This window comes from Notechis scutatus, chromosome 2 (genome assembly GCF_049901735.1).
Source record: "Notechis scutatus isolate UNSWTSFEM ecotype Mainland chromosome 2, rNotScu1.2, whole genome shotgun sequence".
In the NCBI taxonomy this organism is placed as follows: domain Eukaryota; kingdom Metazoa; phylum Chordata; class Lepidosauria; order Squamata; family Elapidae; genus Notechis; species Notechis scutatus.
In genome coordinates this window covers 142,388,575-142,407,821 of record NC_142010.1, presented here as the reverse complement: position 1 = coordinate 142,407,821, position 19,247 = coordinate 142,388,575, and the positions used below count along the sequence as shown (strand labels likewise).

General features: G+C 36.7%; 1 protein-coding gene across 5 annotated transcripts in view; it reads right to left on the bottom strand.

Annotated features, from left to right (window-relative positions):
- Positions 1-540: 540 nt before the first annotated feature.
- The window catches only part of SENP1 (SUMO specific peptidase 1), a 31,624-nt gene continuing 12,917 nt past the window's right edge, over positions 541-19,247 (bottom strand). For 3 of the 5 annotated variants that reach the window (XM_026673943.2, XM_026673942.2, XM_087956445.1), the window contains 13 exons: positions 18,189-18,348; positions 17,379-17,473; positions 17,049-17,296; positions 16,779-16,827; positions 16,079-16,117; positions 14,595-14,679; positions 13,583-13,726; positions 12,868-12,999; positions 11,398-11,601; positions 11,070-11,149; positions 4,639-4,723; positions 3,102-3,197; positions 541-2,844 (listed from right to left, as the gene is read on the bottom strand). In XM_026673943.2, coding sequence (XP_026529728.1) covers positions 2,782-2,844; positions 3,102-3,197; positions 4,639-4,723; positions 11,070-11,149; positions 11,398-11,601; positions 12,868-12,999; positions 13,583-13,726; positions 14,595-14,679; positions 16,079-16,117; positions 16,779-16,827; positions 17,049-17,296; positions 17,379-17,473; positions 18,189-18,348 — 1,480 coding nt within the window. In that variant the 3' untranslated portion in view covers positions 541-2,781. Of the gene's footprint in view, positions 2,845-3,101; positions 3,198-4,638; positions 4,724-7,443; positions 7,512-11,069; positions 11,150-11,397; positions 11,602-12,867; positions 13,000-13,582; positions 13,727-14,594; positions 14,680-16,078; positions 16,118-16,778; positions 16,828-17,048; positions 17,297-17,378; positions 17,474-18,188; positions 18,349-19,247 lie in introns of all 5 variants that reach the window. The other 2 variants (XR_015747812.1, XR_015747811.1) reach the window with 1 other exon arrangement.

The following is a 19,247-nucleotide window of genomic DNA, read 5'->3' as shown; positions in this document are numbered from 1 at the left end:
TGCCATCCCAAATAAAGAATGACTGATCGGTAGGAAAAAGGGGTGGGGAATTTTTCTGCACACTTTTTTTGGGATTTTCCCAGGGTCTCTGGTCCGCAGGATTTAAAATTATGAGTTGGGTGATCCCTGAGGTCGAAAAGGTTGGCGACCCCTGATTTAGTAGATCTAACTTTCCTCTCTCTGACTTTGTCAAAAGCCAGCTGGGAAGATTGCAAATGGTAATTACATGAACTTGGGACAACACAACCATTGTAAATACATGCTAGCATCTTTTAGGGAGAAAAACGCATTTGTAAAAGCTGAATACCTAATTAATATGTTAACAGGTAGCTGTAAGCTTTATTGTGGGTAAGTTTAATTCTATTTATACTGTGGAATAAAAGCTTAGTATAATTCTGCAAAAAGATACTCCTTTCCAATCAGTGAAACATATATGGCAGGGCTACAACTATATTCTATGAAATATACTATATCCTATGAAATAAGAATACAACTAATTTGCATTGCAGGTAATAGAAGAACAGACTTTGATTCTTTACATTTTTAAATGGCTGAGTTTATTTAAGAATAACACATTATAAAATAAAATTAGATTATGCAGAAAAAACAAAAAGGGGCACCGGAGACTGGTATAAAAAACACAAAGAGACATCAAAAAAAGGTACAAACTTGTCTAGGAAGCGCACAAATTGGGAAGGGTAATGGAAAATTTGTACAAAACTATCGTTTCCACATATAGAATATATAAAATGTTCCCTGTTTGATGGCAGAAACACAAGAGGACATTTACTTTAGATTTTTTTAAAAGATACATCAAGAGGTATGTGTGACATGCAAACTTAAATCCAAGCTCTTGGGCCTGAATCCTTTCTGCATTCTACTTCTGTTGGCTGATGGTAGAAACAGAGACCAATCCAGCTGCTATATAAAACTAACATTTAAATATGGATTCCACTGAAACAAATGCAAGATTGGCTGTACAGAAATTGTTGGTGGTGGATTGAAGAATCTTCAGTATGGACTGAAAAGGCAGTATTCCCTCATATTGGACAAAAGACAATTGATTCTGTCAATGATAAACAGGGTGTCATGGGCCCTGTGAAAAATCTGCCTCTTGAGAGATAAAGCCTATGCCAGCAGGATCTCTTACTGGTTTCATATAAAAGCTGGACAGATTCAGTATCAGTTTTGCCCTATCTAGTGCCCATGTACAACATATTTGTCTCAACTTCCATTAACTGGATTGGAGGGGGCTGATAGAAGTTGCAAACCAAAGCAAAAATAGGATTGAGGGGACGGGACTCTCTTTAGGGCATTCTTCAACTCATCATTAATTGCTGTTAACAAAACAGGAGGGAGGAGCATATGAACAAAAAAGCAACTTTTCAATTCAGCTTTTTAAAAACAGAGAAAAAAACCTGCAAACCTCATATATATATATATTTGTTCATTGGCAGTCACTGGGAAAGGCATATATATAGTATAAAAACTGTTTACCAATAATTAAAGTTTTAAAACAAGTTATATTGTACCTTAATTCTACAAAGAGTTGAAAGACAAACATCTATTTAATCCTCTGGCAAATGAACATCCACTGACATTACAGCTGCTTAGTTTGTTATAAATCCTATTTTCATTGAGAATGTAATGCACCAACTCTTCAAAAAGTTCTTTGTAAAACTGAGCTCCAGATTGCATTGCAAGAATGTGGTTAAGAAAAGAAAATGCTGGCTTTCAAGGGGGGATAATCCCAGTCATCTGAATGCAGTGATGTAGGCCACAAAGGTGTCTCATTTTTCTTTCTCAGGTCAAAACCCACCACAGCAGGCTTGGGGAAGGGGCAGTGAAGAATAAGGACTTTTGGTGCAGAATGCCTCTGCCCACAAATCCTTGCCTGTCTTTAGGATAAATGGCTTGTTCTGAATACCAGAGGATAACTCATAATCCTCATAAACTTTCAATAATCAGGGGATGACTCATTCATTGTGACAAGATAAACAATGTTAAAATAAAGGATTGTTAATTTTCCCCTGGGCAGCCCTACTGTAGAATCAAAAAGATTACCCGCCACGGTGGAAAACAGAGCAAGTGGTTACTTTTCATGTGCTGGTGTGTCTATTCACCTTTCATTCCCAAAGAATTCCATTTCTCTTTAATAGTTTAAGAATAAAAGGGAATCTAAGTTGCTACAACTGCTGTAGGAATCACCCATGTTATTAACAGCAGATTATAAGAAGCAGGAAACACATAAACATGCACACATCTGGAAAACCTGGGCCAAATAGATTCCCCAAGACACATATCCCTGCATGTTTTACATCAAATAATTAGCTGCAGTAACAGTAATGTGGAGAATCCACAATTACTTAGTACTATGACATCAAGTCTTCTCTAAATCCTGATAGATCCAAGAAAAGATTGCAAGTGCTTCCCTGCACCAAGGCCTTACAGCTGAACGGTCTCAAGTCCTTTGCACAAGCTGGCCATTTTTTTAAAAAAAGAGAGGCAGAAATCTCCTTGAAGATAAAAAGCCACATTCCTACAAGTTTCAAATGTCCCTTGTAAAAAATAGGGTTTCAAAATACAAAAGAAAGTGTGTGCTTCAGAAAGGCTTCATGGGGGCACACTGGTCCAAGAAATAGATGTATTTTCTTTTTTAAAGACACCAAAAGTGTAATGTAGAGTCTTGTCAGTGGAGAAACCCATGTAGCCCACTTGGAGGTGGCCAAGAAGAGGAAACCCGGGGTTTTCAGTCTCTGAAGAGTCTTACTCGGCATGAAATCACAGCAGCTTACGATGGAGGATCTCCCAGACCATTCGTTTCCGGAAGTAAGGCATGAGTTGCTTTAACAAAAAGAAATCAGCAATATCAATATATTTGTAACATTACCAGGGCATTCATTTTTAATGCGTACTGACATATTTCTACCCCTCCTCCCTTGCTTAAACACAAAAGCAAGATTAATTTATTCAGCACTATTTCATTTTTTTTAAAAAACAAATCATTGTTTTTGGGTGTGTATTTACAAACTATAGCCTCATATTCCCACAAGCAATGCTCCTCATAAAAACAAAGAGGTGCCCATACAGGACCAACTTACCTGAGTAAAGTTGATTGGTTTGTCTTTGGTAATGCAGTCGGCGTATTTACAGGCAAACATCCCACAATCACTGCCATTCATTTGTTGTGGGATCTCCTTTAAAAGACAAAAAAACCATCTCCCTTTATTTTCTTGATGAGAACATCATACTGGCTTTATCCAATACTATGTTATAAAATGCACACAACAGGTGAAGTTTCAAGCTCTCAATGGAAGAGCACAGTATAATTTAAAGTACTACTATTAAAGGACTATTTCAATTCAGACAGAGACAAGGGCACCAAAAGCAAAGGTTCAACTTGGTAAATATGGCAAAATAGATAGCAATAACAATAGCAGATTTATATAGTGCTTTACAGCCCTCTCTCAGCAGTTTACAGAGTCAGCATACTGCCCCCAACAATATGGCTTCTCATTTTACCGACCTCAGAAGGATGGAAGGCTGAGTCAATCTCGAGCCTAGTCAGGATCAAACTTCTGGCTGTGAGCAGAGTTAGCCTACAATACTGCACTTTGGCCGGTTGGGACCCCTGCTTTAGCCCTCTATTTACAACAGGTCCATATTAGCTCCAATCACAACGAGCTCCTCAGTTCACCACTAAATGATGGAAGGCTGGTCAATCGCAGTAAGCTACTAACCCGCGGAGAGAGTATCTACATACTGGACTGTAGCCTTGCACCACCCTTTAAAGGTTATATATTCTTCAGTTCAAATAATCACAGTTCTTTAAGCTACTAAAGATATATCTATGGCTGTGTCCCACTCCCATTCGTTATATATTCTTCATTCCAATGTCCCTTCTTTGTTCAATTTCTTGCTACTTTTGCCTGGCCTTTTCAGTTACAGGGGAGAGCAACAAGGGCCCGAAATGGAAAAAAAGAAGCCCCATGAAAAGTAAAGTGCAGCTGGAAAGCAAATGGAAATATTAAATGCAGTTTTTTCTTTAATAGCAGAGAACATAGAACATTAAGAGTTTTTGTAATAGCTGTATATTGCAGCGGTAAGTATTGAAAAAGAGTTACTACAAGCATTCAGATTCCAGTTGATCAGAAGCCTTCAAATTGGCTCCAAATTTGGAATTTGAACACGAAATGATGCTCTCATAAAATGGCTGCCACACTGGGGACATGATCAGTCAGATTTCCTAGCTCATCTTGGGGAAACTAAGCAGAGGCAATAACATAAACCAAAGCATGCTTCAAGGCTAAGAAACAGAAAAGGCAGGAGAAAGAAACTCAGATTAACTCCTTAATTTATTAGAGTATTAAAAGGGGGAGAGAGAAAACTCTTCAAGATTCTTTTACTATAATCTGTAACAATAAATTGTATTTCCAATCAGACTTGTGGAGTTTTGCCTGTTAATATTATTTTTATTATTTTCTTCAGATGCAGGTATTATTAAATATCTGCATCTGCTACAGTCAGGAGTGAAAGGGAACTGTTTTCCACCTCTGACTTTTTAAACCAGGGAAATACATACAAGCTATAATTAATAATATAAACAACTCACAGTCTTATACAATCAGCTATACATACCTGGCTTCTTTTACACAGGAGCATCCAGCCATTGGTATCAAATTCCTTGCGCTTTTTATCCAGGCTTTCCTGCTTTAAGTACTGCCTGCACAGATTGAAAAACAATACAAACATTTTAGCACACAACAAAACATACGAAAGGCTTTTAATGAATGTTGCATTTTAAGAATTTTATTTAGCAAAAATATTCAGTTATATCAGAATGGTCAAAGCTGTTAATGGTCAATAAATCCCCTTTATCAAGGGTGAATAAGAAAAGCGTTCGACCTCTTGCTTCCCTTAGTAGTGTTGTCTTGTTCTTCCATTCTCAAGACAGAAAAGCCCTTGCCAATTGAGTGACACTAGGAAAGTTAGCCTTTGTCCTATAACTTCATGCATATCTCCCTGCTCTGAATCTCAAGTCAAGAGAGAACTGTTAACTGTACATGTACCAAGGTTTCAAGACAAACTAAAAAATTTAATGAGGAAAATGCAGAAAAAGCATCAGGTGAGATTCCTTTTCTAAACACTCAAAACTGCTTTATTGCTTGTTTTTTTACCCAGTAAATATACTTTAAAACCATGTATACTCTGTGACTCAGAAGAAATGCTTTCTGCTGGCATTACCTATTACTCAATACATAGTCCCCACACCATACTTTCATTGTTTAAAGAAATAAGCACACTCCATCAAACAACATTAATTTCCAAAGCTAATGCAATTCCTAAAGACGCAATTCCCATTTTGAAGCTTGCTTTAATGAACAGCAGAAATCTTAATGTTCTTACTCAAGCACTGTCTGACATGTATTGTTTTGAGTCATTGCCAAACAATTCAGAGTCCTAATATACTTGCACTACTATATACACATATGCTCAGGATTTTCTTGTCTTGGCAAATGATAAACAACTTACTATTTGTTTTAATTATTTTTGTATGGAAATTTCTAATACTCTTGGGCTTGTTCACAAAAGTTGTATTTTATCTTTGCTGCAAATATTATCTATTGCACTTGGTTTGAGGTAACTGCATTTTTTTTACTTCAAGCAGTGATTCATAAGGTTCAGTTTCATTCTCTGCCTGGCATAGATATGGATCAAACTGCAACTAATAATATCACAGCATAGCAGACATATATCCTAAATATGAAAACAAAGCATATTTGAACTTTCCAGAGAGCTTGCTATGAGCTCCTAACATGTTAATGATTCCTTACTGAGAGATATGTCTAACTGCCCAGCATATGGCAACATTCTGGTTACTCAGTTAGCTATGAAGAATTAAGTTGAAAGTAATGCTACAATACATGTTTCCCCCCAAGTATCTCTTATTGGCTTGGTAAATTCAATTTTATTATGGTTTTTTATGTTAGGTGAAAGACCTGCTTTTTCCAAAGATATGTTACCCTAGTCATTTTGACAGCTTAACCTCTTAAACAGAGATGGAGTATCTAAGGGCCTCAAACTCATGTTTGCAGATCTCAAAACCTCATGCTATTGTGTCAGTTTTTAAACGCAAGGTGCAAAAAACATTCAAGTACTCCAATTCCATCCAAAAATACTGAAAAGAAAATTGGAAAAAAATATAGCCAGCGCTCACTAACATCACTACTTCCTGCAGGTTTAGATGACAGAAATATTTTAAAAAGATAAAAAGTGAAACTCCAAGTTCTTACATTTCTAAATAGTCAGGTGTAATAAAAGTGAAAGGCACTTTTTTCAATTAAGTGACTATATTCAAGAAAATAATTTAGGGGGGAAAAATGAAAGCATGGATTTAGATAAATGTTCTTGATATTATTGGGTTTTAACCCGATATTAAATTCCAGCACCTTGTTCTCCAATTGGTTGCTAATAACTCTATTAGATTTTTAAAAACAAAAACAGATAATGGTATGTCTAAGAACTCCTTCAATCTGAGCTCAGCTACTGCTGGCTTCACAGACACATCATGTAGTCTTCTTAGCAAAAATGCAAAAGTTTGTCACTGCCTTCTTCTGAGTTTTTTTTCCCATTTACCCATCATAACATATAATACAGAAATTTGTTAGTAATCTTCTATTCAAATAATAAGTAAGTTTTGCCTAGCTTCCAAATTCAAATAAGATGGACCAGGATGCTGCCTTCTGCCAAAAGATAATGCCTATATAGTATCTAATTTGCACTGAAATATGATCAAAACCTACATTGGAACCACTTTCAAAAAAGAGGGCATGTTCTCATGGATGCAAAGGACATGAGCACTATGCAGATGTTCAAGAAAGTATTGTGCATGTGCCAAAGCATTTCAGGTATTTTCTTCAACCTTACATTTTAAACTCTCTCACACACATTAGTATCCTATGAAGCCTTCATTTTTCACTACTTCTTAACCAATATGTATTGGTACTTTAAGGCAAATTACTTCCTTCATGAGAATTGCCACCTCGATTCTCACAATCTAAAATATATTCAGAAGACAGCCCATCTAAGAGCCAAGTGGCCACAACTAAGCAAGGGTGAAAATATATGAATCAGCGAAAAAAATCATAATCCTTTCCTCAGTTCATCAGCTATTTCTCAACTTTGTAGAACCTTAAGTGGAAGAAGAAAGGTAAGCTATCCCGGCTTTCTAAAACCTTTACTTGTAGTATGACACTTATGCTGAATTGGATTAATGTGTTGCCATAACTTGGTTTTTCAAACAGGATATACAACTTATAGAATTAAACCACAGATCTATAACACCATAAATCTCTTCCCTTTCTAAAAAGGGGCAGACAAATCATTCAAAACTCACCAAAACCAGGAAGCTCTAAAGATTGAAAGCATGAAAGGGTCACTAACCATGAATAGGACCTCTGTCCCCTCCTCCCGGTGTGATCCTCCCACTGCATTCAACCAATTAAAGCCTCCTGAAAGGAAATAGAAAGGGAAAAACAGTTATGGAAAGGGTAACGGTCAGCTAAAATAAAAGCTGAGTTCCCCTTGCATTATTCTAGATGTCCACTAGTCATCTAGACAAAACTGAAGGATTCCCATTCTAACTACTAGTAAGATTAAACTAGCAGAAAAGCTGTAACCACAACAGTCTCAGGCCAACCATCAAATTATTTAACAAACAAAAAGCTTAATCTGAAATATATTTCTAAATACATCGAGCCAATTATCTTTCACTTAACCGTAACTTTTTACTATTGCCTGCTTCTAATTCCAGACAAGAACTAGCAATGTAATTTGCCCTGGCAATATTTATATTGGTGATTTCATCTATTAAGTGAGTTTACTGTGATAAATATGGTGTAAACATAGGAAAACTCCTCAATGTTTATATTATTTCCTTTATACAAAGCCACCATTCTAAAATAATTCACAAATCAACTACTGCCACCTTTCCAACTGGAAAAGTGCACACCATAAACTCATTGGCACTGCTGGGAAGTCTGTAAGATGAAGCCCACACATTCAGAAGTTGCCAAAATTGACTAACAGTGCTTTACAATTAGCTCTCAAATGAGAGATGCTCAATTATCTCCTAAGTGAAATATGTATTTTTCTAGGAAAATGAGAACTACTGAACTACTGACAAAGCAATCCTTTGGTGTAAGAGAGAGGAAGAATCACCAATTTTGAAGTCTTTTCTTTTTTCAAATAATTCCCTACGGAGTATTTTTTTAATCACCAACCACAATGAAAATTTCACTAAGCTTCATGAGTAGTTTCTGGGCTTTAATTTTGGTAATAACAATAGACCATAGTAGCTTGCAGATCCCACTGCCTGCTCTGACACAATGCTGATATACCATATTGGTTCCACAGGTGCAGCAACTGTAGCAGAATTTGCTACTAACTACTGGAACAAGAAGTCCCATCTCCAGTCCATCCTGGTCACCTCTAAAAATATGTGCCTGCATTTTGAAGCTGGTAGGACATATGTATGTTTATGCTTGCCTTTTTAAGCTCCTTCGTATAGCTGGAAGAGTATAAATGCTTTAAAGGTGGATGGTCTCCAAATTTTCTATATTGTAGATCTAGCCAAGGTTGAGAAAACATTTTCCCCTGAATATTAAATGCAAATAAGTAGATTTCTAAGAATGCACCGGAATACAAGTGTAGTCATTAACTCCCATTACATTCAGTATACTAAGAAAGTTGAAAAATATTTGGTTAAATTCCAGCAAGGCAAATTCCCGGTGGTACTAACCCTAGCAAAGCTTTTATGTCATTTTGATTTATGTAATCTGCAAACTTATGGTAATTGCTATGTTTCTTTAGTTTCTTAACTAAGTTTATTTTACAGTATCTTGCAGCATTTTCTTATGTATACTCTGTGTTTTTAAGTATAATGATTGTAGAAATGGTAAAATCATTAGGGTAGCATTCACAGACTATGTAATCAAGATCACTGATTTAAAAATGTCAATGTCAAACAAAACCAAGAGAAGACAAGAGCAAACAAGTAAGTTCTAATTTTTTATGAAAAGCTTCCAGTGAAAGCTGGCTTAATTTCCATCAGAAGGTTGCTTATTTGCTTTCACAAGAGACTGTGGGCTGGGCTTCATAGCCAGATAACATCAGATAATATACTGAATAGAGCACCATCAGCAGAATATCATGATCACATAAATATGCAAGAAAATAAGCAGTTCCTCAAACAACTTGCAACTCATAAACTTATCAATCACCACCACCTGGGAGATGTCTTAATAGCCTTTAACAAGGTTTTATGAGAAGCCTTGTGTTCTGTACTAGCTGCAAGCTGCAATCTCCCCTCAGTAAGCGCCTCACAGAAAACACATTATCATAATGCCCAAACTACAAGTTGCTTGAATATGGTGGCAAGGAATTCATTTCTGGAAATGTTATATCAGGTTGCTTTGAATATCAGGGATACTGTGGCTTTCACTGACACACATTAATGATTACATGTGTTCCTGCAGATGAAGGATAACCCATAGATGAGCATTAACTTAAAGTTATAGGTAGCCTTCGACTTACAACCATTTGTTTAGAGATTGTTCAAAGTTACAATGGCATTGTAAAAAGTGAATTACCATTTTTCACACTTATGACCACTGCATTATCCCTATGGCCACATGATCAAAGTTCAGGCAGTTGGCATGTATTTATGAATCGCACTATCCCAAGGTCATGTGATCACCATTCATAACCTTCCCAGTCATTGGGGTAGTCAGATTCATTTAACAGCCACAATTCACTTAACAACTGCAATGATTTGTTTAACCACCATGGCAAAAGGTCATCAAATGAATACAAAACTCAATTAACAATTCCATCACATAGTTCAGTGATGGAAATTTTGGGCTCAATTGTGATCACATGTTGAGGACTACCTGTACTGTGTTGCTAGATAAGTACAGATAATTCTCAACCAGCAGCTGGTTCTTTTATGCCCCTTGGAGTTACGAAGGTCTCTGGATGGGTGTGTTATGGGAGTAAAGGACTTCTGGTCATTGTATAATGTCATTGTTCTGTAAATGATGGACAGTATTTTAGACAGTGCTGTTAGCGAAGCAAGACTCTGAAAACATACCAGAAATATATGCATCTGCTTACAAGCAAACATCCCATTTTGTTTCATCTAAAATGCCTGCTTGAAATGTGTTGTAACATGCTAATTTATCAACAATATAAATCCCTGCCCCCCTTTCACAGAAAGACACAATTTCTGTGGAGATAAATATTGATAAAATGAGCCCATAAAAATGTCAATGTTTCTCTAATTTACAATGCTAGATTTTTATAATTTACAATGATAGATTTTTGGAGCCTTTGACCATTTATGTAATGCTATGTTAATGTTAAAATGTTTAATAATATCAATACCCACAATACCCATATTTAGCTAGGTGTTGTTGTTTTTTAATGGCCACGTAATGTATTAAATTAAGTAGAATGGTCTAACATCAAAGAAGGATGAATTACACCTAGGGGAATAAATTCTAACTGAACTTATTCCGACACAGAAGATCTTGAAATGCTTCACTGAAACAGTATTTTGAACTTCTGAAGGCAAAACAAAATTTGGCTTCCATTTGGCTCCATCATCAGAGGCTTTGAAAAAGAGACTGGACAACCATTTATCTGGAATGGTATAGAGTACCCTGCTCAAGTAGAGGGTTGGACTAGGACAGGGGTCACCAACCTTTCGGACCTCAGGACCACTAAATCCCGTAGACCACTAATATGAATTCAGCATACCTCTCTCTGAAGCGCCTGAACTCCCAGTGACAGGATGGGGTCCTTCAGGCACTTAGCTTATCTGCCCGTTTCTGCAACAGGAAACACTCAAAGATCCATTTGGACCCGCTTCCCACAGAAAACAGAACACCAGGATCTCTCATCTCTCTCTCTCTCTCTCTCATCTCTCTCTCTCTGTTATAACAGCAACAACCACTTTTCTAAGATCATGAGGAAAACGTGAACATGTTTAATGTAAAAGAGATACTCACAAGAGTATCTTACAAGCTTCACTGTTGGATCCACCCATTGAATCGTAGTAAGTGATGGTTTTTTTCCTGAAGTCAGTAACCTAAACAAGACAAAAATTTTGTATCAAGACATTGGCACAATCTTACCCAGAAATATATACTTTTGACACATTTGGGATAGTGCAGGAAAAGCATTTAAAAAGCAAGCAGTTGGCAAAGTAAAAATGCAAAAATGAAAAGCCACCATAAAAGAATGAATTTAGAATGCATTCAGAACAGAAAAGGAACATTTGAAAGAACTGGTGTAAATTCACTTGAACACTTACACGTATATGCATAATATACTCACTGCTAGACACCAATGGACACCAAGGTGAATAGGAACCAATAGAATGTCCACAGAAAATATATCTACTTTTTTAGTCCAACGTTTTACAGCTGGATATCCAGCAGTTTTTAACTTGGTGAAGAAAAACGTGTTAAATGCATGAACGGTTGGAAAGCCTTTCTGTTTACTCCTCTCCATCAACATATTCATGTAAAAATTAATAATCTGTGTGTGAAAGAAATACATGTTAGTATTTGGTATTTTTTTTTCAAAACAGCTCTTCTCTATTCCTAAAAAGCATCTACCTACAGGTGTATACCACTAAAACTCTTATGTCATAACCTGGGTGAAGCGCTGCATCATAAGGCAACAATTTTTGAACCAAGTGCCCTTAATGGGCTAATTTACAGAATGCATCCAAAGTCCAGGACCCATGACTCCTAAAGTAATTAAATTTGGGGAAGTTGTAGGTGCTTCAGTGCTACCTACTGCTGCTGTGCTGTTGCTGTATCATGTGATTTTCATTTTCACCTGTCATGAGTTTCCCAGCCAGTCTCACAATCCCTCACCCTCTCCCCCATCCAGCAGCAGCCACTTACTTTCCTGCAGGGAAGGGGAAGAAAGGAAAGAAGGAAGATTCCAATGATCCCTGCCATATTAATAAAGAAATTCAATGGGGAAGCCAGAAGGAAATCAGAAACTGCTTCTTCTCCAATGGCTTTTTTTGTGTGGCCTGCCTTTGGTCATTGTGTTTCTCTTTTTAGGAAATACCTTACTGCTGATGGGGTGTACCCAGTCTGGCCCTTCGCTAGACAGTTGCTGCCATGCAAGCCCTTCTTCCTAAGGTCTCATGAAGAAAATATGCATGATTTCAAGAAGGACTCTCAAAGGGTCAGGCCAGAATTGCTTGATTAGCAGTGGGAGCAAGAAGATGACAACAGTCATCTGGGGATGATGGAACACAGGAGGGCAGCAGCTGCGGAGTGCAGGGGGCCAAAGGGCAGAGATGGAGGGGAGAGCCAAGGGATGGGGAAAGTTGAAGCAGCTCTGCAGTCTTAAATATGAGAGGGCTGCCAAGCACCCATATTTCGTCATGTACTGAGGGGGGCACTGCAACTGTCATAACTTTGCAGACTGGGCAAGTGCCATTAATTCAGTGCCTCTGTAATTTCAAATGGTCACTGAATAAATGAGCATGACTTAAGGATTAACTGTACAAATCTCACTAGACTACACAATAGAGAGAAATGGATGTAAGTTATTTTTTAAAAGCAAATTTCAACTGAATGTTAAGGGAAAAATTCCAAACAGTAAGAATAGAGAGAGCAGTTAAACAGTATAGCCAATTATCTAGAGCAGTGGTGAGTGTATTTGAATGATGGCTAGACAGCCACCCTTCGGGATACCTGTAGAGGATGGACTCAAAGAGCCTTTACAGCTGACAATTCATGAGTTTAAAAATTATGTTTGAAACAGAGACTGAATATTTACCTCATCATTGAGCCAGTTGAGGTGCTTAAGGGTCTGGATGTCTTTCCGAGTGATGGTTAATCGGAAGGCTTCACTCAACACTTCATCCTGGTTTCCACTTCGTAACACATTTTTTATTTCTTTCTCCATTTCCTATAAATGGTTAACAGGAAAGAGAACTGGGTTTCACTGATGTTTTTAATCCAAGTTGAAAATTAGACTCCTAATGAAAAACTTCATTATGAAGGATAGTGCCAAAATGCAGAGTGAGAACACAAAGAGAAGAAATACATATTAGACATACGCAAAATTTGGGAGGGGAAGGCTATGGATCAGGAAGATTATTATATATTGAAAAAGATTTAACATAATTATGTTCTACAAATATTTTTTGGGAAAAGTCTGGAAATGTTTTGATTACCTCATATATTTTAATGTTGCAAATAAAGAGTTTGAAATTAAAGGGTCCCCCCCCCCCCCGAGAAAAGCAGATAACATAGCAAACAAAACTACCAGCAATATCCAATTAGGCTAAAATACCATCCCCCAAAAATCTAGCTTTTGATGAAATAGAGAATTTCAAAACAGGACAGAGCATGTTATCACAGAGATGCATTATGAAGAGACACAGCTTAAAAACAACTTTACCACAACAAATGTTCATTTCTATAAACTACTGTCCAGGTACTTATTTCACCAAGGCATCAAGATTTTTACCATTAATCTGAAAACTAACCTCTGTAATTCCAGGAAATTCATCTTCGCTATCCACTGTCTTATTATCTTCTGGAACAATGACAGGAATTTCCTTTTCAAGAGGAACTCGAAGATGTAAGTTTATTGACTCGGGTACTGAGATATCTTTCTGCAGTCTCAGTCTCTAAAAAAATCATTAAAATAGTGACACTTAGTAGCATCACATCAAGTGGTCAATCTCAGATGTCTGTGGACAGGAATTGCTATCAAATTGCCCACCTCTATTGTCTGGATTTCTTACATTAGTTGATGTACAGAAGGATGCAGTCATCAAACCTATCTGGAATTACAGTTATTTGAAGTTAAAGCCCATATCAACAACAGGAAATCTAATGACTATTCATAAATATGGTCAAGTTTGCTGATACCTTAACTTCTCAATTTCCAATTTAATCTATAAACCTCTTCATCTATAACCTTCAGCTAGGTGAAATGGTGCACTATACAGCAACAATGTTTTAATCAAGATACCTTAAACAGGTCAATTTAAAGAATGCATCCAATATCTAGGACCCATTACTTCTGTGGGATTGAAATTTCAAGGATGTTCAGACCAGCTGTATTGGGAAACTTGTGGCCACTGCAGCAAGATTGATGTACTGCTCTGCAGTGCCGCCATGGTGATGCAATTTTGATTGACACTCCCTGCCAGCTCCCCACAAGCAAAGTCAACGGGGAAGCCAGCAGGAAGTCAGGCATCACTTCCACTTCTTTTTTGGTTACCTATGGTCATTCTCTTATTCTATTTATGAAAGTTAATACCTATGAAACGATGACCAATAAGGACATGGGTCAACTAGCATACATTAAAGGTAAAGCAAAGTATTCAGATAGCAATATTAAGGGAAACTATATATCCAGTTGCATCAAGTATTATCATTCATAGCAAAGACAGAAGGCACCTGGAAAATCAGACTACTTTCTCAGCTCTGATATACCGGTAATTTCAATGATGAGCTTTTAAAAACAATAACCATGTTGACTTTTCTCACCTGATTCTGAAACTGCAATGCCAAGGCTTTCTGCTCCTCTATTTGTCGCAATCTCTCACGGGTTCGGGAGTCATATAAACTGGTTCTAGATAGAAATTTGTACACAATAAACTAAATATTCAGAATTACCAGCCATGAAAACTCATTTTTGCACACTTTTAGTTATGCCTGTCTTATTATTTCTTTCAGCTTCTGTTTCTTCATTATGGGAAAGCTGCTTTGAGATGTAGGATGGGGAATGCTGGGTGAGTGTGTCATGTCTGCCAAGCTATTTGCTAGTCCTATTAGATACCCACACACATCTTTAATTCAAGATAGGTAACTTGCATAGTGCACACTGGGATTTCCTTTGCATTTCACTGGTAATTCCTAGATCAAACTGGTAGCATTCTGTAGCAAATAGATTCAGGCCATGTGGGGGCAATTTTAAGGTATCCTGCTAGCCCCCTAAAAAGTAAACAGGAGAAGAAAAAAATGAATGCACTTGTTCTAGTAATGTCACAGCAACACTCCAGTTCTTCAGAAAGTCAGAAGGGTGAATTGTGACAACAATCTTCTAAATACTGCCCAAATTTAACTGAAAAGATATATAAGAAAGGATCTAATAGTGCAGACTAAGATTTGGTACTGGGATTTGAATGCTCACTTTTCTGTTTTAAAACAGAAAAGATTTGTATTTACACCTGAAAGCTCTTCAAAGAAAAGTGATTTCACAGGCAATTTATTTATTTATCACACTTCACTGCCCATCTCCCACACAGATTTTTCAGTGATTTCTATTAAATATTTTCAGTCTTGAGACCACATGTTGAGAAGTTAAAGTCCCATATCCTTTGCTCTCAGATATGTGATCCTATGTACTATACAACAAAGATATGTGAACCTAACATATAGTTTTCTTTCCTCATTAGCAATAGGAATTCAGACACCTAGCATTTTTACAGTAATGGAAAAGAAAACCAAAAGCATTTTTTTTTTGGCTAGTCAAATCAAGAAGATAAATTCAGCTTTAAGAAAGGCTAAACTAGAGATACAAGAGCTAAATAGCTGATTATATGAGTTTATGAAGGACAACTATAATAGCAGTGGTGGCATTCGACCGGTTCTGCCCAGTTCTGGAGAGCCGGTAGTGGCGATGAGCAGCGGAGACCGAACCGGTTCTCTCCGCTGCTCTGTGTTTGGCCCACTCACCCACCCGGCCTCCCATACTCCCTTTTATGGCCAGAATTCGAAGCACAGCTGCTTTGCGCGGCACAGAATAGAGTCGCGTGGCAGCTGCTGCAGCGACCAGCATCGTGCAGGCTTGCAGGAGGGGAGTTAGAATGCTTTTGCGTCTGCGCAAAGTGCACGTTTGGCACACATGTGCACACAAAGTGTGTGCACGTGTGCAAAGCGCGCCCACCAAGCCACGCCCACCAAACCGGTAGCAACTTTATTTGAATACCACCACTGTATAATAGGGTTTAGAAATGGAATGTACTTACAATTCTTTTATCCACAATTCAGCCTCAAAGAAAGGTGTACTAAAAGGAAAGCAGAAAGTAGAAAGGATTAATGCTTCTTCCAGGAAAAAGGAAACAAGAAGTATTAAAGCTAAGTTCAATTGTAGTGCAAAGACAGAAGAAAATATCAAGAGCAATACATTCAGTCCAATTCTGCACTTGGCAACCAGATAAAATTTTCTACCAAAAATTTACTAGCAATTTCAGAACATTATTGGAGCCCATGATTGGGAAAAGGTCATACTTTCTGCTTAAATGATATTGCATAGTTTAAAGCCATGGGAAACAGAATGCTTAAGTAAATGGTACTACAAATGGACTACACTCTGAAACAGCAGCAGAGTTGAAAAGCAGTGAAAATCTGGAGAAAAATCTGAGACACTTTTTAACATTCACAGTCGGTGAGGGAGAGACACAAAAATACTTCTAAAATTTGAGTATTACATAAAACCACAAAATTTGCACAAATTACTGATGTTTCATTCAAAGTAAACTAAGGCCAAATGGACAATCCCAACATCATAAATAATGCTAAAGTCACTCTGAAATTAATAGAGCGTTAATGAATTTGCTCTCATTATTCTGGCAGTCTAAACTCAACAAATTTACTTCACCTTTTTTTTTATTCTATTCCCCTCAAAACAATAAATTGTAGTTTCTACAAGTCAGAAAGTCCACTTGCCTTGGAGCTGGAGATCTGAAGTCTTTGCCATTTAGCATTGAATCACATCCTAGATCAAACAAAACAAAGTGCGAGATTTAACATTACTCTGTACCAATAATTTTCTCCAAAACAGAATCAATACAATGACTGAATTCAGATTTATTCAGTTAATTTATGTACCAGGCTGGAAAAAGTAACAATCTTGCATCTGAGAATTAACAGTAAGTCGAGAGTTTGGGGTCAGGAAATAAAACCCACAGTATTTCAAAGTATATCAGTTGCTTTTACCTTCAGTCTGCACATCCAATGCTGGTAGATTTGTTTGTTGTATGGGTGTACTGGTCTTGGGATCAAAGTTAACATGGGAAGTAAAATTACAAACTGGTTGCGGCAGTGGTTTGTGAAAATGGTGCTCTTGTATCCTAAGAAGACTTGATGATGGATTGCCCAGAGAGGGGCCACAAACATCAAAAGGTTTCATACATTTGTTTTCAGTTTCTTTCATAGCTTTTTTATTGGAACCTCCACACTTGGTCCTGAAAACAAAAGCAAAAGGCTAGAAATTTTGGAAACAAACTTGTAGACAATCAGATTATTCAATATATTTCAGAGACTCACAGGTTATGAGACAGTAATGAAAAGGTTGACAGATTTTTCCCTGTAACCATTTGAATCAGCTGCCTGTATATTTCTTTCTCTTCTTCCCGAACTGTCTGGGGAGAAAAAAATCCCATACATTACCAGAAAGTACAATAGAGTGTCTACACAGAAATATAATATTTTATAGGATGCAAAAGTGGTTTAAACTAATTTGTCATTGACAAAGTTGATATAATATACAGAATAAATTAAGATCCTAAGAAAAGCATCCATAAGCCTCATCACCATGGACAAAAATAATCTCAATGATGTGAGAGTACAGATAAATAATGGTCATGTGCATAAATAAGAACGATTCAACAGAAATTCATTTAGCGTATTGCATTCCACAGAAAATAAAATTTTTGCTTATAGTTATTCTATTAACACTTATATTTCACACATCTTCAGCCTTTATTTACAGGCATCTATTAACAATGTCTTCTTCTTATCTTTTTTCTTTGTTTAAGATTTTCTCACCAAAATACTCCCCTAAGTTTATTTACTTTTTATTGTTCCATTCTTTTAGTTGCTACTTCCTCTCTCAGCCTAAAATCCAGGAGTTGAACTAAAAGCAACCAGACATTTATGTCAATGCTGCTCTTCTGTAAAATTAAGATAACCGAGTCAATCAGTGTGAGATATTTCAACATTACCTTGGAGAAAAATCTATATTATAATACAAGATAGATCGGGAAAATATATAAACTTCTCAGTCCAACAAAATTTAACTCTGTCTTCCTCCACCAAAGCAGCTTCAATTTATTTCTGTTTTCCTTTTTCACCTACCTCTTCTGCAGTGCTGATGAATCTTCTTTGAGACTTCTTGGGACTTAGTAAGCTCCGCCGGCATGATGGATTAGCAACGGACTTAATTGGAAAGGATTTTTCATAGGCAGAAACTTGACTATGGTGGCTTGATTTTCCTACAAAGGAATTTGCAGTCATACTGCAGGAAAAAATGATGTCTTTTTAGCTAGCCTTATAAAGACATTCAGGTTTTCTATGCAATCTAGAAAAACTCATCTAGAAACCCTAGCAAACCATGATTCTTCTCTTTAAAGAAGACAAACATACAGTACAGTGAAAAAAAATCATAATGAACTCAGACTAATGTGTGGTAACAAGAAATGATGTGATACTACAGTATTTCACACTGTATTGATTTATTTTTTAAAATAAATTTTTATTAGTCATATTTCCAACATAAACACCACTTTTCCACTCATTACAGCATTCCAGTATCGGTATTCACTCATATTGACATAGTTTCTAGTTATATAGGTTACTATTCTATCTATTATAAAAAAAATTCTACATTTAACTTATATATCACTGTATCAATTTAACTTTTTTTTGGAGGTTAACACCGATACAGCTTTCATGTGGATTCTACTGACATAAGGGCAGTATGAGTAAACAAATAAAAGATTCAAATAGTGGATTTTGATGATAATTCACACTGAAATATGATATAGTGTAAAAAAATAATCACTTTGACTACAATAAGTTGCAAACAAATATTCCTGCAATTGGGGTAAGAAACTTGACTCATTCATCTGCTTCAATTCCAGAACATTTGAGGTTTTCAAGTATGATCTGCTTATTTCAAGTCCTTCCATAATGTTTATGTTTGTCTCTGAACTCTGACTTGATATAGCTACTTTTGTATCCATACAGGTAGTCCTCAACTTATGACAACTGAGCCCAAAATTTCTGTTGCTACAAGGCTGTTAAGTGAGTGATCTCATTTTATGACCTTTTTGCCACTATTTTTAAGCAAATCACCACAGTTGTTAAGTGACTCGTGTGGTTGTTAAGTGAATCTGGCTACCCTATTGACTGCTT